The 23,412-nt window shown below is 38.6% G+C and overlaps 2 protein-coding genes across 2 annotated transcripts in view; one reads left to right on the top strand and one right to left on the bottom strand.

Moving 5' to 3' along the window:
- The window catches only part of CYP7B1 (cytochrome P450 family 7 subfamily B member 1), a 260,035-nt gene extending 250,056 nt beyond the window's left edge, over window positions 1-9,979 (top strand). The window contains exon 6 of the mRNA XM_074201033.1: window positions 6,868-9,979. Coding sequence (XP_074057134.1) covers window positions 6,868-7,155 — 288 coding nt within the window. The 3' untranslated portion in view covers window positions 7,156-9,979. The remainder of the gene's footprint in view (window positions 1-6,867) is intronic.
- An 11,891-nt stretch (window positions 9,980-21,870) lies between these two features.
- On the bottom strand, window positions 21,871-22,986 carry BHLHE22 (basic helix-loop-helix family member e22). The gene has a single exon (XM_074206895.1). The coding sequence runs from the start codon at window positions 22,984-22,986 to the stop codon at window positions 21,871-21,873; it is 1,116 nt and encodes a 371-aa protein (XP_074062996.1).
- Between the last annotated feature and the right edge of the window lie 426 nt (window positions 22,987-23,412).

Raw genomic sequence — 23,412 nt, forward strand, 5'->3', positions numbered from 1 at the left:
TTTTACAGCTTTTAAAATTTTTGTGACAGAAGTGAACACAATTATTTGGGGAAAATGTCTCTGTGTGTCTGCCAGAAAACATAATGCAGTGGTTGTAGCGGGGTACCACAATATCCTGGCATTCCAGGAAGCTAGAGCTGCACTGCACTGGTGAATTCTAAATGCTCTGAAGCAGCCCAGTCACTCTGCTTTTCTAAAAAGTGATCTCTAGGGCCGAAACAAATCAACCCCCCCGGAAAATCTCCTAGTGCCTTCATGCTTCTCAGATCTGGGAGTCTTTTCAAAAACTGATTACATCTCTTCAGCCAACTTAGCATATTGATTGTGGTCACTGCAGACAAAAGATTGAGCCCATCATATTCATACAGTCTCAGACTGGGTATACCCAAAGCACAGGGTCTTTAAAGTTCCAGAAACTTTTGACCTCTTTCACCACACCTACAGAATCATAGCTTTTGACTGGGTCAAATAATAGCTGTCTTACCATTTTTTTTTTATTCTTAGAGACCCCAGCAAATAAATACTAAGTGGATTAAAATTAGTGAATATTCAAGATCAAATTTCTCTTCTGAGAAACTTGCAAGAGTATTCAGAGTAAGAAAAATAAGTAGCAGGTGAATAGGAGGACAGTAAAATTGATGAAGGAGAAGAAAGAAAAGAGAATATCTCACCAAGTGACCCCAGAGGTGAAGAAAGACTGGTACAATCTACAGGGTATACTTATTCACTTGGTTAAAAGCATCCTCTCTTAGATAATCAAAACAAAAATTTTTGACTATTTGCAGCTTAATCATGATGCCAGGATACTAATAATCAGAACTAATGTTCATATATTTTTATTTATTATAGTAAAGTAGAATGGATAGAGGATGGCCTTGGAGTCAAGAAGATCTGAATCCAGATCTTGCTTCTAAGACCTATTTGTTTTGTGATCCTATTCAAGTCACTTAAATGTTAGGTTTTACCTGCTAAGTTACAGACTGACTATGATCTTATCTGGTAGTGGAAGATTCTCATGCTGATGAAATTTGATTAATAAATGTTCTTGGAGGAAAAAAGTTTCTTTCAACAGAATTGAATATGGATGGGATTAGGAATAGTTTTATCCTTCTTAGTGATAGGTCTGTAGTAGTACTGATGAAGAATGTAGTAGCTCCTCAAACATAATTGATGGAGAAGACTAAGATCTGGGTTTCTTCTAAGAGGGAAAAATGTCTTATACTTTGTCAGTTGGGCAAGATTACAGAGATCTTGTGTATATGTATGCTTATATGTGTGGATGAGGGAAAGGGAGGAAATACACAATTATTGAATGATTGAATTATTAATTTAAAATATTATAGTAATATTAAATAATATTTATGTAGCATGTTAATGTTTGTAAAATGCTTTATGAATATTATGTCACTTTGTTCTCATAAAAGTTCTGGGATTAAATATTATAATTTCCCACATTTTACATTTTATGTAAAAAGTTGTGACTTGCCTAGAGCCACACAATAAATATCTGAGGATGGATTTAGATTCAAGTCTTCCTGACTTTACGTTTAGCATTTTGTTCATGTTACTATGGACTAAGTGCTGTTTTAGAATTTCAAATACAAATGTAATGCAAGCTCTGTCCTATCACCTCTTTTGTATTGACAGACTGAATTCCTGGAAAATGACTGACTACATCTCCCTTAGTTCTCTAGGGGTGACACCAAAGGACTATGGATTCCTTTCTAATGCTAACAAACCCAATTTCCCACTGTGGTGTTTCCCCCATTGGTTAGTAGTTAATATAAATTAGATTATAAACTTAATTACTTTTTAGAAATATATATTTTCTAGGGCAGCTATATAGCACAGTGGATAGAGCACTGGCCCTGGAGTCAGGAGTATCTAAGTTCAAATCTGTCCTCAGACACTTAATAATTACCTAGCTTTGTGACCTTGGGCAAGCCACTTAACCCTATTGTCTTGCAAAAAAAAAAAACTAAAATAAAAAGAAATATATATTTTCTAAGATGGCATAATGCAGTACAATTGGGACAAAGCATGCTCCCAAACAGGAGTATGTTTTCCCATAAATTCATATAGAATAAAGAATCAAGTGGGCTCAGGCTTAACACACATTTAGCAAAAAAGTGGTACCATAGACTCCTGGAAGACTTTCAGAGGGGCCATTCCTTCTTTTATGAAGATAAAATCCTCATCAAGTTCCTCACTGGCATAGTATGGCTTTCAGCTGTCCTCTGTGTAGAATTTTGCTCAATCTGATGAGTTTGTCATGTTCCAATGCATCCTAGATCAAAAGGAAAATCTAATCCTACAGAGAATCCCAAGGGCTCTACCCACAGCAATTACAGAGTTGAACTGCAAGTTACCCTTAACCCGTAATTAACTAGCAAATAAGGTTCCTAGATCAGTATTTTTTCCTTTCCTCAGAGTTCAAGGGGTAATCCTAGGTTTGGGAATTATTTCTCTAGTACCATCACTCAGGATCCTCTATATGGTATGTTCCTTTAGTACTATATCCCTTAGTAATATCATTCTAATATGTAATTAATTAACTAATTGATTTTTCCTCCATATCAATTAACTCAATATTTTACAAAGGGATTTTTACTGAGAAGATACAACAAGAAATTAAAAACCAGAGCCTCCCCATAATTGAGGGCAAGCACTCCATTCTTAAATATTTATTTGGTCTGTAATGCATCAGACTCAAAATTAAAGTGATTACTAAAAAGCTCTCCCATCATAAGTTTGCTTTTGATTGTGGCAAGTCATTGGATATTTGCTATTGCTTATAATACACTATATCTGGGCTGCTGGGTTGATGTCCTTTGCATATAGGTCAGGCAGGTCACCAGTTTTAAAATTTCCCATGAAGGGGTAGAGGGTGACAAAGAGACTGAAGACTTGATTCTCCCCTTTTTTTCTCATCACAGTACCAATCCCTCCCACCTAAACCAATCCCTCTCAAGGTGGACCTCTTACTAGATTCTGAATTGATTTACTAGTTATGTCTCAAATTAATGCTTTTGAGCTAGTAATTAATTCAGTAGGGACATTCTTACCTGATGAAGCTATCAGGACAGGATAGCTTGTTAATTTATCAATGATTTAAGTAAACAAGATAGTCTTTCCCCTCAAGGAATTTACATTCTAACTGGAGAAGATAATACATATTGGGAAACTGTGCTTAGGAAGAAATATTTTAAACAAGGAAAGTCAGAGATCATGAGCATAGGGCAAATGACTGACTTGTCATTTCCAGATTAAATTTGATTAAATTGCTGTTCATGGAGCTAGAGTTAGAATTGGTGGGTGGGGTGAGTTGGAGGAGTTTCATATCCGAAAATAGAGAGGATCCTTCTCCCTGAAGAATCCAAAGGGCTAAGGAGTAGAAAGACAAGAGAAAAAAAAATACCTTGTTTGGGATATTTGGTGTTTTATTTTAAAATCTCACCATCAAGTTTGTAATTAAAGGAAAATTGTTGCTGAAATATATCCCATTTACGAATGAATATTTCCCTAAATGACTGTCAAATAACCACCATCACCATGTGCTGACCTCAAAAATCTTCTCTAAATTGAGGAAACCTATATATAAATACACACACATTTATGCTTAAGAATTTATGTTGTTAAAGCTAATCAGAAATCAGAGAATGCTGCGGTTTGTATCCTGGCTCTCCCATGTAGTATTTATATGATGCTTGGCAAGTCATTTCCCCTGCCTAGGTCTGTTTTCCTCATCTTAACCATGGTCTCAGTTCTGAAAACCAATGAAATAGAACTGGGATCCTATTCCATTATCCCTAGCTGGGGTATGTAAGTGACTTGGGCCTTATTTGCACATTCTAATTTTTTACTCAGTTGATATGTAGGGCCTTTCTGACTCAAAAACTGTGATCCTAAAAAGTAATATTCATCTACTTTTAGTTCTAACAGAAGAAAATAATTTGTAAGAGTTTTGTGCTTAGTTCTAACTGCTAAAAATAATTCTGATCCATCTCTCTTATGCCCTAGTATCAAATATTACTAAATTCACCAATATTACAAGGTACTTAAAATCTAAGTTCCTCATAGGGATAAAGGTAGTTGACAAAAAGTGCATTGTCCAGTAGCAGGAACTGTTTGGATTTTGTCTCTCTTTTCCTGATGGCTTGTAAACATTAAGTGCTAATAAACTTCAATTTAATATTTATTATTATTATTATTATTATTACATCATTCAAAGCAAAGTTTTGAAAATGTATGCATTGGGGCATGAATTTGTCTTTGCAAGTGAAAACAAATTTTTTTTTTGGCAAGGCAAATGGGGCTAAGTGGCTTGCCCTACGTAATTATTAAGTGTCTGAGGGAGGATTTGAACTCAGGTACTTCTGATTCCAGGGCTGGTGCTCTATCCACTGCACCACCCCACCACCCCAAAAGCAAATATTTTAATAAAATACTGTGATTGTCCTCAAAAGAAGTTTCTGGTTGTCTATTTGGGCACTTTATTTTCGAAGACAAGTGGTGAAGTTTAGATTGGGGTTCAAATCCTGATTTATTTTCTGCGTGACTTTGTCAAGTCATTTAACTTCTCTTGGTCTTGGCTTCCATAATTGTGAGATAAGGGTATTGGAATAGATGACCTTTAAGCTTCCAATGAACTCAAATTTATGGTCCTATTGTTGTATGATAATGAAGCCTTGAAAAGTTGGTGTAAAGAGGGAAGAACCTTAATTTTTAAGATTTGGAAAGGATTTTAAGGCTTCATTATCACATAATCATAAGATTATATGTAAGTTGTTGTTGAGCTGTTTTTTTAGTTTTTTCCAACTCTTCCTGACCTCATTTGGGGTTTTCTAGGTAAAGATACTGGAGTGGTTTGTCATTTGCTTCTCTAGCATATTTTACAGATGCATGCATGTATTGGCTATGTATGTTTGCTTATGGAGATTCTGAGAAAACAGTGATGGAGTACCTTACGTTTTTAAAGTAAATTTTGACAAGACTAAATCATGGACTCAGTCAATCAGACACTAGTTTGAAAATGTTTCATCTGATCAGATAAGTATCATATTTAGGCTAGGAACTAATGAAACCACTTTTTTCAGTAGTTTTATAAATAAGATACCTATAATAATGTTTTTTCCCAAGTAGTGTCTCTTTGACTTGCTTCTTCGCATTGACTTTATGTAGTCCATGTGTAAGTTGTGCACTGAGCAGGACTCATGCTAATGAAAGATCAAGAACAGAAAGGAGCTGTCCATTTTCATGCACACCACGTGCACTAATTGAATAAATAGCATAATTCACCATAGGCTGAAATAAGGTCACCCAGCCTTTTCTCAGAAACTCAAGTGTTATTTGAACCATCACATTTTGACAGCAAAGAGAAATTAAAATGACAAGCCCAAGACTCAAGCTAAACTGTGTCCATAATATTTCTGTTATACATAATGTAACCTATATGAAACTGGATTTAAACACAGAGTTAATCCTAAATGATGTCTTATTTTGAATTCATTTAAATAAAATCCCCACAAGGAAAATATGCACACACATATACACACAAAAAAGGCATGTAGTCAATATTTTATTAATTAAAACCTAGAACTGGCAGTCCCCTCTCCAACTCGTTGCTCCTCTTTAATTGTCAGTAAGTGACTAAGCACTGTCCTAAGAATAATTTAACAGGCAATTTCCACTTACAAGTAGGCTACATTCCAAAAGTCTGCTTATAAATCGATTGTATGATACTTAAAAAGTATTCTCCTACAGAAACAGAGCTATAAAGGATGGTTAGGTAGCCCACAAAAGCTTATCTAATAAGTAAAATGATTAAAAGCTTACATTTATTAACTATAAATTTTTTTCTTTGAAAAATTTTGTAAGGTGAACAAGGTCAGTATTACTATTATCATTTTTTAGATGAGAAATCTGAGGTAGGAAAAAGGTTAAGAGAGCTTGCCCTAAGGTCATGTGGTTAAATGACAGAGACAAGTTTTGTACATCAGATCAGGGCCTCCAAGTTACCATGCTTCCTCTTTTAGGAAGTAGTAATAGTGACTCTGAACTCTTAAGTATTGAAGTCTACTGAAATATGGCAAAAGGGGGAAGGAGAATACAATAGAAAATCATATATTTCTTGTGCCACTAGCGGAGAAGCCCAGTGGTAGTGGCAATGATGAAGGAGCTTATATACTGTCAACTGATCTATCTTTACATATGAACACATAATATATTCATGAGTATATTGTGTGTGTATGTATATTTATATGCCTGGCTAAACATGAGTAATAATTATAAATGCATAAATATGAATAATTCCTATATTTAGTGATCTTGGACACAAAGTGTATGGTCATAAAATGGCACACTACAAGAGGGATGAACTTTGAGTCAGGATGATTTGAGTTTGATTCCTGTGTTAGATGTCAGTCAACTTTGTGACCTAGGGACCCAAGTCACTTAATCTTTTCAACCACAGATCCTTCATCTGTGAAATAAGGATAATAAAAGTCCTTATTTCTCAGTGTTGTTGTAAGGATCAAACAAGGCAGCAAATGTAAAGTTATTTGCGAACTTTAAGCACTATATAAATGTTGGCTAATAACAAGAACAACAATAGTAATAACAATAGAAAATAGTGAGATTTGTGGACATTTTTCTTATCCATTTGGTCTTTGGGGACCAATTTGCTGGTACTGTTTAAATTAGTTACATGGAAAGCTGTGCTTTGCTTATAGTTGCTCAAGTTTGACCTCTTGAATTTTAGAAAACATTATGGAATTAGAGAGAAGAAGAAACTTTTAGACGCAAAATTGAATGAAAAACATTTCATGTAACTTGACTAATTTTGACAATCTCAATTTTTATTTATAGGAATTTAAGTTTGATCGCTTTGTAGAAAATGGCAAGAAGAAAACTACCTTTTTCAAAAGGGGCCAAGAGGTGCCATATTTCCTAATTCCATTTGGATCTGGAATCAGCAAATGTCCTGGTCGATTCTTAGCAACACTTGAGATCAAGCAGTTACTGGTTCTCTTGTTCATGTACTTGGATATAGAATTAATTGATGACAAACCTCAAAAATTCAGGGATTCTCGCATTTTTCTTGGCATACCACCTCCTCAGTCAGATATTTCCTTTAGGTACAAGCTAAGATGTTAAAAAGGGGGTGAAAAAAGACATCTGCCCCCAAATAGTCATGTCTTTCTTCCCTCCTCTTTTTTTGGGGGGAGTGTTGATAATTTTTTTGGAAATGAAATTGTGTTTTTCTCCTTTTTAATTTTTTTTAAACATGCTTTCCTAGTAGGGGGTGTCTTCATTCCATGATCTGTCCAGTAAAAAATATAGTCCAGTTCCATAGCAGGCATTATGATGTCAAAACATCCTAATGGGTGTCTCATTTCCTTTCTCAATTGACTAAGTTTAGAATGTTGTTCAATGTCTTAACAATATGTATAACTTTAAGACTGTATCTACAATATGATAACATATTATTGAAGAATTTATGAGGTCTGGTTCTTAAAGACAATGTGTGACAGAATCTATAATAGAACTATGAGTATTCAGACACAGAAGGGAGAAAACATTAAAATGTAGTTCTGTTAATCAATGTGAAAAGTCCCCCATGAATAGTACTGGAAAATTATGTCAGCAGTGAACTCTACCAAAAAAAAAATTTTAAAGACTCAAGAAAATATTTAATTTGTGAAATTACATGAAAATCTGGGTATGCTTTCATTAAATGGGTTCTGAGGATTAAGTGCTTCAATTTCATGTTAATATTTCATCATTTGAAAAATGTTCCTTAGTGCTTTTTTTGTTGTTCATTCATAACCAACTTTTTTTGACTCCAATTGGAATTTTCTTGACAATGTTGGAATGGTTTTCCATTTCGTTCTCCAGATCCTTTTACAAATGAGAAAACTGATAAAAATAGGGTTAAATGTTTTGCCTAGAGTCACACAGCTAGTTAAGTTTTGATGTGAGGCTGGATTTAAATTCAGATTTTCCTGACTTCAGACCTAGCACTAAAGCCACTATTTCACCTAGCTGCCTATTGCTTTCTATACTACATACAGCTCAATAGAACAAAGTTTATTTTTTTCTAAGATCACTTAGTTTAAGTGAGAGCTTAATCTTTGTTTGTATAGGACAACAAAGGGACAATGATCTCAGTGACTGTTCAGCACATTAGAAATTGCTTGATTGTTGGAGAGAATACTGATATCACTTCTTCACTGACTGTAGGCATCACTGTTACAGGGTCTGCAGTGAAATGTTTTGTCCTTTATCCTTATGCATAACTACTTGTTTCCACTGAAAGACAATGTGAAGAGAAATTGAGAATTTTATTCTAAACATTGCACTCTTTGGGACCTAAATGCGGTATATTTGTAGAATTATTTGATTCATTTTGAGTTATCGTGACAAATAGTGCCAACCCTGAAACATGTTCCTCATTTCAGATTCCTTATTGCCTCTGGCCTCCCAAAACAAATGACTCAAAACAAACAGGCAAAGCCAAGAAAATTGTGGTGAAAATGCACACTTTGGCAGTTATTAATCACTTTATTCACAGACTCATTGAGAGTTAAAATAATAAAAATATTATGGCCACCTAAGATGAGAATGTTAAGGCTTCAGAGCTAAAGTTCCAGCACCCATACTATTACAGCTAGGAAATATAGGATAGACAAGTCCCAAAACTGAAAATGGGGCTTCTGACTCCAAGTTCATACTAAATGATATAAAATTGTGCACATCAAAGCCTCATTAATTAAGACTAATGGAGACAGTGTGTGATTTAATTAATGAGTTGGATTTGAAGTCAAGAATACTTGGATTCAATTTCTACCTTAGACATTTATTAGTTGTGTGATCCTAGGTAAATCAGTTCAAAAATTTCATGAACAAAATCAATGCAGTCAGAATAAGAAGAGAAGTTATTGACTGAAAAAAAGTGGCATTATATATCCCTGAAAAGCATCTGATATCAAGATGAAGTGGCCATATTCTCTAGTGGATCCGTGCTTTAAGAATATGAACAAACAGTTCAAAAAAGATTTACAAACTATTAACCTTAGAAAAAAATCACTCCAAAACAATAAGAATAAAAGAAATAAAATCAAAATACCTCCAAAGCTTTATCTCATACCCACAAAATTGACAAAAATGGCAAAAAGAAATAGTCAATGCTGGAGAAACTATGGAAAAGTAGGTATAATGATATCTTGTTGGAAAAGCTGTGAATTAACCAATTGTTCAGGGGGGGGAAATGTGGGAATTATGCTAAGAAACTAAGGAATCATTGCCTTTTATCCTAGAGGTTCTACTACCAGACATATAGTCACAGGTGTCAAAAACAACCAAAAAAATGCAAAGCTGAACTGTGTAGTTTTAAAAGCATTGGAAACAAAAATATCCACACTTAAATGGACATAAATTGACTCAACAAATCATGTAGGAATGTAATGACTTATTGTTGCACCATAAGAAACTGTGACTATGAGGAATTCAGAGAACCATGGGGAGGGGAGGCAGAAATGAAGTAAATGGAACTCTATCAATAATATATACAATGACTACAGTATAAATGGGAAAAATATTGAATGCTCTGTAATTATAATGACTAAGCCTGAGTCTGAAGAAGTGATAAGAAATTGTACTTCCCTCTCCTCTTTACTGACGTGAAGTGCTATGGAAGTAGAAAATTAAATGTGCTGTCAGATTCAGTTGATAGATGTGTTGATTTATTTTGCCGAACTGCTTTTTTCCTCTTTTTTATTCTTTGTTGCAAGGAATAGCTATCTATATAGGGAAGTAGAAAGATATATTCACAAAATATTAAGAAAAATTTTGAAGAAAACCTTATACTTTGTATAAACAGAAATTAATAAGACAATATTATTAACTATTAACCATATGATATTTTTATTATTCTGTTAAAGGAAGATCAAAAAACCATTTGGTGTTTTATATGACTAAATTAATTTGTAAATAATAAAGATGAATTTCTTTTAAACTATTTTGTAATTCTCATTTTGTCCCTCCGCTTTTTCCACTCAGTCATTCCATTCCTGTTATTCCCCTTTAATTATCACAACCTTGAGTGAAAGAATTCTTTCCTATTCTTCTAGGCTGTGGTATGACAGACCTGGAATAGAATCAAGTTCAAGCTTGCTATTTTTTAGATGAGGAACCTGAGACTCAGAGGTAATTGTCCAAAGTCACCCAAGTAACAAATAGCAAGGTCAGAATTTGAACTTAGATCTACCAATTGCAGTTGGTTTGCTACTGTGACTCTTCTTCCATCCTCTAATCCTTTAATTTCTATAATTTCTGCTCCATACCCTTAACCCCCCCCCCCAACCCTGGTTAACTCCTATCACCTAACTCTTCCGCTCCTACTCTTGAGTGACTGAATTATACTTCCTACTAGTTGGAGCTAATCAAAAGTGAAATGGGCAACTTCAAGAGATAGTGGGTCTTCCCCCATTTGAGATATTCAGACAAAGATGGGAGGCCTCTTAGCAGGTATATTGTAAAGAGTATTCTTTTTCAAGTACATGTTGTTAGACTAGAAAGCCACTGAAGTACCTTTCAACTCTGTAATTCTGTGAAAATCCTGAAAGACATCACAAACTCTTTACCAAAATATTTATACTAGCCTTAGCTACATTTTCCATCTCTGGGAAAGTTATCACATTCTTCACAATAGTTGTTTCAACTTTTCCCCCTTTTACCTTCAGGCCCCAAAGGTAATCTCATCTCTACTTTACTGAGACAGTTGAGATCAACAGATAATAGTTATCCCTTCCACATAGTGAGGTTTAGGTCTGCAGCACCACTATGATATATGGCAAACGCATATAAAATTTTTTTTTGGTTCTCCTTTTGTACCAGAGAAGAAGTTTGAATGTTTTTTCTTCTTCTTTTCTGGGGCATTTACAGTATATTATTATAAAATTTGGGTTAAGTATTTGGTCATAGACTCTGTGTCATCTGTTGGCCTTCATGTGCCATCTTCAGTTTCCTCAAAACTCCCAAACATTCCTATTTTATTTCTTATGCCAACATGAGATATATGAAAAGTCAAAATGGGGAAGTCCCAATGTGGAAGGGATAGCTGAACACTCCTCCAACTTGCCTCTAAATTGCTTATTCCCTGTATCTATGTGCCTCCCCCTTCTTTCAAAGTATATTTCAGGTGCCACCTTCATCATCAAACCCTCCCTGTCTATCTTCCTTGTCTCCTCAAAATTTTCATACAACTCCACTTCAACACGTTCCTTGCAATTATCACATTTCTCCTTATGTCACAGTTATTTGTAAATGTCTTTCCCGTCAAAGTTCTCTAAGTACAAGGCCCTTGTCACGTAACTGTTCTCCTGTGTTTAGTATATGGTCTTAACAGGTACTTAATGTTTATTGAATTAAAGTGAATTTCAAGAATTCAGAGTAACTTTCCATTTTTTACCCCAGAATTAGTCTTGTTGTATAATTTTAACAAAATGTAATCCTGAAACATTTTTGTTGTGATTTTTTCCTTTTTAAAAGATCAGTGATTTTGTCACTATTATTTTATTTCTACCAATAGAGATCACAATCTGCCTCTCTCCCTTACCCCCAACACCTTAGTTAATGGTCTTCATAGTTAACATGATGGAGACATTAATTATGTTTCTTAATATTTAGCCAAACTAGTCTCCTGAGTTCAAACACACCATCCTTTTCTGACCATACTTGAAATAAATGCACTAACTGAGGTGTCCCATCTCAGGAACAAATTCTTAAAACTCATTCTTCTTAGCCATCAACTCTTGAGGGACTTTAAAAGATATCCCTTGAATCGTGATACTTGTCAGCAAAGAGTACAATGCAGTGTTTAGGAAGGCACACAATATTTCAACAAGCCATGAAGAAACTGCCAAACATTTCTGGAATTGTGAATGTGAACATACAGGTGATGGAAAAATAGATTTGGTGTCAGGAAGCGAAAGTATTATATGAATTTTGCAAAAGTTAATTGAGATAATCTACGGAGATAAAAATAGGTGTTAGATTAAGAAATTATAGCATGAATCTTTTTTCTTCCCAGAGATGAAATAAATATCAGTTGCAAAATCAAATACAAAATAGGCATGTTCTATTTTGTTTACTATTTTAAATTTTAAGCCATTCCCAAGGACCAAATATCAGTGATTTTCAAATTTTCATATTCCCTACTTCTGTTAAATCATTCAAACAACAGGAATAACCCTGCAACCATTGCAACAATGAAGTGACTGAGGAGCGAATGAGTTCCAGAAGACTCAAGGTGGAAAGATTTTGAAAATAAGTCAGGGGTAAGGGGGGGGCCAGCACTTTTAACCCAGCTATAACCTAGATCATCACCAGAATTCTCAGCAGCAGTTGGGAGATGGGATCTGGATTGGAGGACAGTGAGGAAGGCACAGAAGAAACTCATCCTTATGAGATTGGGGATCCTTGAAGCAATGCTAATGGGAAAAAAAATTTATGTCTACCCTGCATGTAGTTAGTGAGCCCTCATACTACAACTTGGGACTTTACAGAACTAGCATTTTGTCTTATATTAATTAAGAAACAATTTGCAAAGTAAAGTTATGACTCATACCAATCTTTACTTTCTAAACTGATAATAGATTCTGTAAGGGTGTTCTTGATTTTATTATCTAAAGAAATATATTATCTTATAGTGATCATCCTAATCATGCTCACTGATGAACTTAAATTTTGGTTGTAATTATTTTTTTTCATTGCCTTCTTTGAGTAAAGTTATAAGAAATGAAAAGTGAGCAACACTGTTTTGAACTGGAAATAAATTTGAAAACATAAAGATATTTATTTAGGTAGAGAGGAGGTGGGGAAATGTCACTAGTTAATAAAAATAATTGTTTACCTGAATAATTTTTATAATATTTTCTCCTGGTGTTTAAAATGACATTGTGTATATATAAATTTATGACAAAGAAAAGGAGCAGGGAAAAAATGTAGCTTTGGAAATTCCCAGGCTTTATGAGTGGAATGTCTAATTTTATTTTATTTACAAGAGGTAGTGAACTTAATTATTTGGAAAATATTGTCAGCTGCCTGAATGCCACTCTCCACAAATTGACTTTCCCAACCTATAATATGAACTTGAAAAGTGGTTGTATGGATACTTTTCTTGTAATTTGTCAACCTCCCCTCCAAAAACACTCTATTTTGTTACTTATATAACTTTCAACAGAAGGAAAGAAATATGAGTCATTAGGTAACAAGCAATACCTAATGTGCATACAAATAATGCTAGTCTGATTTTGTTAGTCTATAGGCACTGACAACCTGCTCTTCTGGTGGAAAAGTTGGAAAAGGGGGTTCATTAAATTTGGTTTATGGCTTCTTATAAATTATTGCCTTTTGTCTTTATGACACTATTTTTTTTCTTTATCTCTCCCCCTGCCCCCAAATGAACCTGCCCATAAAGACAAAACCAGGTAGAATAAAGGTCCTTGCTGACCTTTGGAAGATTTTTATTACAGTGTAAAATAACCAAACCAAAATAATATTTAGAGAACACTCAATAGCCATAGAGGTACAAACAGTTCATTAAGTGACTATCATTTAAAACACTATAAATATAAATCTCTAATAGATTAGTAATAACAACAAGTGAAGGGTCTTCTCAGGTATGTCCTGACAGACAATTTGGGATATGACACTATGACCCTTGACTTTCTTCAGAAACCAGTATGGGTTTCTGTTAATCACAAGGTCCTGCCTCTTTCTTCAGAGACACAGAAAAGGTCACTATTCCCTGCCCATGAGGGAAAGTGATTTGGACCATCTGTCAGTCTTCTTTTCTTTGTTTATGATACCTTTGAATCTTGAAATGATGTTAAAAAATTGAAAAAATAAGTGGGTAATTCAGAAAATGTATGTGTACTGTTAAAATTTTGTCTTATACAAACCACATTTATTAAAGCACAAAATTATTGATAGATGATGTCACAAACAACACTATAATAGTGGAAGGAAAGTTTGCAACTCTAAGTCACTCTCTCTAGATGGTTGGTTTTTTAAAGCACCTTAGTTTTTTTCTCTTGTAGTTTCTCTTTAAATGTCTGATACTGATAATTGCAAACATTATTTGAAATACAGCTTGCAATTTTTAAGTACATTACTTATTAAAATTTATTTTCCTGGTATATGTCATGCAACCAAGAAAGTAAAAGTCCCAAGAAAGATATCTGGATCATCTATCTTTTCCCATATAATTCTGACAATGTATACTTATTCTGAAGAAATAGAATACTGAAAAATACCAGGTATGGATATGTATCTGTGTCAATGTTCCAGTTATTTTAAATGGGTATTAAACCATGAACAAATGACACTAATAAAAGGAAATATTCAATAGCACACTGAGGAACATTCACCACAATATAACTCTCGATCTCTGAGAACCATCAACTTGTTATTTTAAATAAAATTCACTCACTGTCTGTACTATGATTATTTGACAGATTGGGAGACTACTAAAATGCCTTCCTCTTATCTTGGTAATGTTTCACAATTGTCCATGAGAAGAAAAAAATAATATTTGGAAGTACTTTCTTATATTTATATTTTGGCAGTCATTTTTAGAGAATTAAAAAGTATGCATTCAGCAGGACCCAGTATTTGGCAAGTATATAGTTCAGCAAACTTTTAAAAAAAGGAAATTCCCACAAGCTAAATAATCGATTTTAAAAGGAGCATTAACTGGCTAATGACAGCTGCATCTTACAAGATGAAGGTGTGAAAAATGGATCAAGAAATATAGACCTATGTATGCATGTATATGAAGTGTTCCTGCTTTACATTACAATACAGACTTTACAATATTACTTTCATAAAATTGTTCCTTATTTATATACTTAATTAAGAAATGGTTTGCAAATTTGAAAGCAAAGGAGGAGGGTAAATGTGTGTGTGTGTTTGTGTGTTCACACATGTGTAAATACCTCCTGCCTTTTCCATTCATTCTTTTAATATGGGAAACTGGTGCATAATTAGAACAATAGGCTTGAAATAAAGATTTTAAATGGAGGACAAGGGATAATCCTGACCCTAAACTTTAAAAACTACACTTTTGAAAAAGTATGCATTTTCAGATAATATTTCTGTACTTTCACAGGAGCAATTTTATTTTGATGTTTATTAAAAGCTGTAAGTCATCTAACTTCCTCCTATGGTATGGAGTATTTGTCAATTGAGAGATAGGAATGGATATGGACATTTAATAGTAAAATTCCTTAAAACATTTATTCAGTAAAAACCACACTTTTGGTAAAATCTGTAAACTTTTGTATTTTGAAATATTTGAAAATAATGCATTTTTTAAAAAAATAACCATGAACTTTATTCTTAAACTTCTGTAAGGCAAAGCAATTTTTGCTTTAGATAACCATTGACATACCATGTTAGCATTTGGTAAAGATGTTAATTTATGGTTGGCTAGCAGTTTATGGCTGTCAGTTTTTTCAGTTTGGTCTATCTTTGAAATCTATCTTGCCTTTTTATTTTAATCTGAGACAATTATATAAAGATATGGTTACATTTTATCTAAAATGTATCGTTCTGTTATAGCAGTTCAAATTATTCACACATCATAGTTCTTATATGTGCATATATGAATTTAAAAATACAGCAATAAAAGGCTTGAAACAGATCATAAATTTGCTTCATATTTTATTACATGTCTCTGAATCAGGTTGAGAAGACAAGGGCAACTATGATATTTGGAAAAGATTTAACTCTTTCGGAGAATGAGAAGATGAATAAAGTCAGGGTAGATAATTAAGGTAATTATGTACTTGGTCAAAAAGGCTGAAGTCCTTTGGGGAGCTTTTTTTTTTACCATTTAAATTGGGAAATGCAGATTTGGGGCAGTCCAATCTTTCTCTTGTGTAGGTTTCAGTATTCTTTAATCCCTATAATGCGAAACAGGGAGCATTCAAAGGAGAGGCAATCTTGAGGCACCTGGAATCCTAAGTTCTGCGTATTGGAGATTGCTGGTGCCTACTGACCCCCACTAACAGAAAATCCGGTAATTCAGGGGAATTTAGTTTATGCCGTACCTCAGGGAAGGTTAGCAGTTTCCCAGTTTCCCTTTTGTGCCAGTTTGTACAGAGAGCTTGGTGGGTTTCCCGAAGTCCGAAGTATGGCTTGTCTGCCCTGGTCCTCCTGATGAAGCAGACAGCTGTACGCCCTGGGAAATCCACTCTGGTGCTGGTTTTCTGGGGTGTGGAATCTTCTGCCCCAGACTTCTAGAGAGTTTGAGAAAAATGGAAAACCTCCCTAGAGTTTGATTTTTGTCCCGAAGGTACTTTGGAGAATTGAAAAGATACTCCATCTGCAAGAAGGGAAAAAGTTTTGCCAAGGGAGAGAAATCGGTCTGGGTGGAGCACACTTTCAAGAAAGGAAAAGAAAAAGAGAGAAAAGGTGCAACATTGACCTTCCCCAGTACCAGTAATAAGGCAGTGGGGAACCTGAGAGTAGTCTGCCAAGGCGGATCACATGGACCTCTATCTCTGTCTGCTAGGGCTCTGAGTGCAAAATGAGAAGCCTTTCCCTGGCTGAGTATGAGACCTTAAAGATTTGGCATCTGTGTGGAGACGAGAATAACACGCTTGGGAGAGGGGGTTTGTCTTCGAACTGGTCTTGTTCCAGAGCCAGTGTTAAACTTGATCAGATACTGTTCCTCTTTCCCGTCAACACCCGGTTACAGGAAATAATAATAATAATAATGATAATAATAATAATAATAATAATAATAATAATAATAAAGCAAAGTTTCACCAAAAAGGGGGGGAGGGGTGGGATGTTGTGAATGATAAGGCAGAGCTTTGGGGAGAATGGCTCCTTTATCTCAATCGAAACCACAGTAACCAAAAAGATAGTCATTGACAGAAAGTTGTTCGAGCACGTGACTAGTTTATTCTGACCACTGCATTTTAATTCAAAAGAAAACTTATTTATGTTTCTGATGTTTACATGGAGCAATTTAATTACTTTTAGAGGCCGGCTAGAATTTCCTCCCCGCCCCCCAGCTCCAGCCCTGTCACAGTTTCATTAAAGGTTTTAATAGGAAAACTCCTTTGATCAGGATTCATTATCTCACTCTTTCCATGCGCACAAGTTCACTTACCCATTCACTTGCTCACTTACTCATTCCAGCAGATCCGCTGCTGCGAAGCGCTGCTAGCAGGAATGTGAACTCTCATAATTATTTTTCAAAGTCTGGGAAGTGTATTATCCCTTTTTCTAGTGGTAATTAGTTACCATAGCATCTAATACGCAAATGTGCCCAGAGCACACCATTAACAGTTAAACGGAGGGTTCAATTTAACACATGATTATATCTTTCATAAGTCATTACATTGGAAAAGTCAATGTCACTCATGCTGGGGCAATCTCGGGATTCAGGGATGGGGTGGGAGTGAGGGGCACTGACCAGAATTAAGGGGGAAGAAAGACAACCCTGGGGAATTCGAGGGGAAGAGATTGTGATTCTAAGAATGGATCCCGGCACTCCTCATATATGTAGGGCGCTGTAGGTATCTGTGATTTGGAGTAAGAGGACCTAGCATTAAAAGAAAATGCCGGACAAGATTTCAAGAGGATATTGAGTGACTAATGGAAGCATTAAAAGATAAATGCAAACACAACCCCGCACAGGGGGAGGGAAAAAGAGGAAGGGAAGCAAGAGAATTGTTATCCAAACAGATCAACTTGTAAGTCTTGGTAAGTGATGATGTAAAAGTTGAGACTTGATGTCAATGCTTAAATACAGAGAGTGATCTGAGGTGATGTGAAAAGCCAGACTGGTCTTCTGGTCAACTTCTTCTCTCTCAACTCCTAAGATTAAAAATAAATTAATTAATATCTAGATTAACCCCTGATGAGATGTGCCTTGTGGAAAACAGAGCCGCCTGGCTGGAGCAATTCTTTTCTAGGTTTCTCTTCAGTTTAACATGACACCTGGACAGCCCCGCAGCAATCCGGTGGATCCACACAAGGAAACACTTTCCCGAGAAAATATCATTATTATAGTTGGTTTAAACAAACCTACACTTTAGGTTGTTTCCTAGAGTATGAGGCACTTGCTTCTCTAGAACATCTTATGCCGCAAAGAGACAAAATATCTGAGCTTCAAGTCTAAAAGAATAAGAGAAGAGTTTGAGAGGAAGGCACTTTTTAACTTAATCCTTCGCTATCTTCAATAACAGATGATGCCGGGGGAACTTTTTTTTTCCCTGAAAGGGAGGAGGGGGAGCAAAGGGGGCGGAACTAAAAGACAGGAGTTTAAAGTACCAACTTACTCCAGGTCATTCCAGCTTTAATGTATTATTGAAAGAGCCATATGCAAGCAACTTCTTGGGTTGGAAAAGTTCATTTTTCTGAAATTAGTGAAGAAGAAATAAAGGTGACATTATTATTATTTCTTATAAAATACTTTTCTTATAAGCTATTCTGACATCTCAACACAATACCCCCCCATAATTGCCTCCTCCCCCCTTCCCCCCCATATCTTTCATACCCCTGGGACTATACGGGGAGGGGGGCGGAAGAGGAAATCTTTTTTCTTCTGAAGACTGTGATTTGTTATTCGCTACAATTTCTAATAGTAATTGAGCAGCATCATGACTACAAGCGAAATATTTCAAGGAAGGCTTCTTGTAATGAGAAATATTAAGCAGTAAATCTTGCAGCCCGGTGTGTCCCCTCGCTGTTAATATGCAAGGGGGAAAAGAAGGCCGGCTGGTGGTGACTGCGGTTAATTCCTAATCAGAATGATGGACAGCAGAGACAGAACAATACAAACTAATGGCTGTGTTGCTGATCACTTTACCCCTTGATTAAAGACACCCAATTATGGCGCAGAACAGTGTCGTAATTATGTTCCTTAATCACATCCAGGAGGTTTAATTGCCTTAACGATGTGTTTCATTAAATGAATTTAGGTATTATAGTCGACAGTTTTCATACACAGTTGTTTTCAAATTAACATAATATTAGACATCGTCATGGAAATTGTTTTAATAATCATAATTAGACGCACCCAGGCTTTGTCTGGTAAATGTTGAGAGACCGGTCTCCTTGCGCCTGGGGGCTTCTCTGCCCACCCCTGTCTGGGCTTCCTTCCCACAGCTCCGTGGCCCTTTACAGTTATGTTTCCTGAAAAGTTACAGGTTCTGATTAATCTTTTTTGATAGCAACTGGAGCAGAAAAGATTGCACTCTCCTCCCCTACACCCCTATTACATTTGATGGTATTTAGGGATATCATTAAGAGATGAGGTTTAAACAGACCCAATAAAGGTAGCATATTGGGTCCAGATGAAACACAGTAACATCATCACCACCATCACCATCACTGTCAGGACCACTACCATAAAAAGAAAGTCATCTGTATTTGTGATCACTACTGAGGAACAGATGGGTGGCCAGACAAGCTTTTCCTTTCCCAGGCCCTCCAGCTCCCACCCCCCACCTCAGCCTCCACTACCGGCTACAAAGACTCCCTCAATATCACCACTAGTCAGCTCGATGTTCTCCCTGAACACCATCCGTTGAGTTCATTTATATTTATTATTTAACCTGATTGATTCTCTTGGCGTGAAAAGAGATGGGTGAGAGTAAGTTACCCAGCCTCTGAGAGACAGAATCCCTCAGACTCTTGACACTTACTCATTTGGGGATCGAAACAGTAAAATCCTCGAAGAAAGTTTAACTCTGGCAGTTGTAGGAGTAAATGGGAAACTTAACAGCTTGGGACTTACTTCTTTCCTCCTTACAAGCATGTAATGTTTCAATTCTCCTTCCCAAGAGTTAAAGTTTCTCCTGGTCCTTTTAGTTCAGGACCCAGGAATTTTTTTCTGTCTCATAATTAACCCCATTTAACTTTTTTTTTCCTTCAGTAATTCAGTCCAGTGATGCTTAAACAGCTGAATGATATTAATACTCATGTTACCTGCCAAAACTTCAGTTTCACCTAACCTGAAACTCCTTTTGGGGGGTGTGGGGGTGTGGAGGGGAAGGATGGTGGTCATTTTCAGGCTAACTACCAGGGGGGAAAAAAAGAGAGATGTGATTTCTCCTTCCACAAAGCACAGCATCATAAAAATGTTTGTTCAAAATATTTTAATAAAGATTCTTTCTGACATAGATACACATACAAATGATCATACATAGCTGTCATATTCTGATTGACCTATTTAATATATATCACTCTTTACACAACCACGACCTGCCAACAGAGCCAGCATGACTCTTAGTTTACCATTCCCCTGACAGACTGAGTTTGCATTATCTGTAAGGAATGGAAAATAGCAGGGCTTATTTTTTTTAAGAGATCTTCTTGATTTTCAGTTGGCAGAGAGGCAGGTACCCAGCCATGCAAACTAAAACTGAAAGCTCACTTTGGATAAATAGCTTTTTCTTGCTCTTCCTTAGTTTTATTTTATTATTATTTTATTATTTTTTTAGAAAAATAACAGAAAATTCACACCTTAGGCAAACCAAACGTCTTTAACTTAAATAATCTTCCACAGTTAAAATAAGTTTTATACATATTAAAAGGAATTAAATTAGACCTTCTAAAATGCACAGCACAGCCTGGAAAAAAAAATATTTGCTTGGCAATGTTTTTACTTAAGAGGATCTATTGCTGTGATGCCTTGTAAAAGTAAATTGCTATTTCCCTTTTAGAATGCAAAGAAGAATCCCCTTTCAAAAAGTGATCAATTCATTCAGTAATTAAGAATACACCTTTCCTGTAATTTTTGGACTGAAGCAATTTATTAAAGCTCAATTTAAATACAGGGATGATGCAACTGAAAAAAAAATCCAGATGACCTTTCATAAACCTAAGCAGCTTTGATACATTAATATTTCTGTTTATAGCTGTTGGCAAATAAACCTTTTAAACACTTGGCACACAGTATAAGTTAATCCATAAAACAGAATTTTAGAGGCATTAAAAAAAAAACCTGCACATAAGACCCCCGTGACCTAAACACATGATAAATACTGTTGGTGTAAGAGGGGTCCTTGTAGAATAACAAATAAATATCATGTATTGTTCTACATCATTGCAAAGTGGAAAGTAACAAGGTGCACATAAACATTTAAAAATGCAAAATATTTTCAGCCACACGAGTCTTTTAAAGTCACTCTCCCTAAAACTTTGCATTTTCACAGGATTAGAGTTCAGAGACAATAAAAAATACAAGTCTTTCATAGCAACGCGTTAAGTCTTTTTTTTTCACTTAAATAAGTCTACTTTTCAAGTTTTTCTCCTGGCTCAGAATCAAAAATTATTTTCAAGTGCCCTTTCTGATTTGTCTGAATGAATATTCGGTCTGCCGCCCCACCCAACCCCGACCCATAAACCCCTCAGTCCTAACCAAATTCATAATTATTAGTAGGATTAGTGTTTTTTTCTTTAAATAAATCGTCTTTCCCCTGTTTAATAACTGAGACGCTATTTCTCAATTCCCACCGAGAAGACATTACTTAGATGGCATAAAAGTCACCACTTTTTAATGAAAAATAAAGCCGCCCTCCTCTCTCTCTCTCTCTCTCTCCCCCGAGGATTCTGCGTACCCCATCCCACAGTTGCCCTCCCGCTGCGTCCCCCACACACCCCCCCACTCAAAAGAAATCCCCGGAGGCTCCGCGGAAGTTCGGACCAAAGTCCCGCTGCTCCCCCACGCGCTTGGCTCTTCTTCGGTGTGGGGTCACCGTTCCGCTACTACGGGGGGCGCGATGAGGAGGGGAGGGGGCGCCGCCCGCGCGCCTGGCTGCAGCGTCCGGGGGGCCGCCCTGGCGCTTAAGGCTTCTCCGTGCACTGTTTGCAGAGGCTGGAGGAGACGCTGTTGAAAAGCGCGCACTTCTCCGGGCAGGAGGCGGCCGGGGGCAGCCCGGCGCTGAAGGGGTAGCCGGCCGCCTGCTCGTAGGCGCCCAGGGCCGGGTGCAGCGCGGCGGCGGCGGCGGCGGCGGCGGCGGCCGAGCTGGGCAGCGAGGCGGCCGAGATGGCCTGGCCCTGGTTGAGGTAGGCGACCAGGCGCCGCATCTCCTCCAGGGCCTGCGCCTGCATGAGGATGTAGTTCTTGGCCAGCAGCAGCGTGGCGATCTTGGAGAGCTTCCTGACGGAGGGGCTGTGCGCGTAGGGGATGACGGCGCGCAGCTCGTCCAGCGCGTCGTTGAGGTCGTGCATCCGCCGCCGCTCGCGGGCATTGATGTTGAGGCGCAGCGCCTTCTGCTCTTTGGACTTCTTGCTGCCGCCCGGGCCCCCCGGGCCGCCGCCGCCGCCCTGCGGGTGCCCGTTGGGGCCGGCCTCGGCCGCCTTGGCGCCCCCGGGGCCCGCCGCGCCGCCGCCTCCCGGGGGCGCCCGGGGCTCGGGCCCCCCGGCGCGCGGCAGCAGCTCGCAGCGCCCGTCGCTGTCGTCGTCGGGGCTCTGCTCGCCGCCGCTGCTCTCCGCCACCGAGCCGCGGCCGGCGCTCTCGCCGTACTTGAGGCACAGGGCCGCCCCGGCGGGCAGGCTGTTCAGGCTGGGGTCGCCCCCGACTCCGGTGGAGCCCACCAGCAGCCCGGGGACGCCCACCCCGCCGCCGCCGCCGCCGCCGCCGCCTCCTCCTCCTCCTCCGGGCGGCGGCAGCAGCAGCCCTGCCCCCTCGGGGTCGGCGGGCTCGAAGCAAGCCAGGGGCGAGGAGGAGGAGGAGGACGACGCCTGGCGGTCCCGCGGCGGCGGCAGCGGGGACGGAGGCGGCGGCGGCGGCGGCGGCGGCGGCGGCGGCGGCGGCGGCGCCAGAGTCAGGTCCATCCCCGGGGGCGTGGAGCGGAAGGCCGCCTCCAGGCGCTTGGCCGAGCCGGCGCCCAGGCTCTTGTGCAGGAACGGGTCCTCGTCGGCCGCGGCCGCCGCGCCCAGGTGCAGCCCGCGCTCCATGGCCGGCCCCCGGCCGGCGGCCGCCCCGCCGGGCCGCGGCTCCCCCTCAGCCCGGGCGCTCCGCGGCTCCCCCTCAGCCCGGGCGCTCCCCTGCTCCTGCGCCGCCGCCCCGGGCGCTCGCTCGGCCCCGCCGCCGCCTCGTCTCCAGCCGCGGCTGCCGGGGGCCGGAGCTCACCGCGTACCGCGGCCGGGCATGCTGAGGGCGAGCCGCCGCCGCTGCCCACCGTGGACCCGGCTCGGGTTCACCTCCAGGAGACTCCGGGCCGGTCCGCCTCCTCCTCCTCCTCCTCCTCCGCCGCCGCCGCCGCCGCCGCCGCCGCCGCAGCCCGGGGAGCCTTTTACATCATTATCTCCGAGGAGGCGATTATGAAGAAGACTCGCCTGTGGGGACGCAGCTTTCTACCCAATCAGGTTAACGTTTTAATT

This window comes from Macrotis lagotis, chromosome X, assembly GCF_037893015.1.
Source record: "Macrotis lagotis isolate mMagLag1 chromosome X, bilby.v1.9.chrom.fasta, whole genome shotgun sequence".
Taxonomy (NCBI): domain Eukaryota; kingdom Metazoa; phylum Chordata; class Mammalia; order Peramelemorphia; family Peramelidae; genus Macrotis; species Macrotis lagotis.

What these genes read in the sequence shown, in the direction of transcription:
- BHLHE22 (XM_074206895.1), bottom strand. Translation starts at nt 22,986, where the DNA reads ATGGAGCGCGGGCTGCACCTGGGCGCGGCGGCCGCGGCCGACGAGGAC.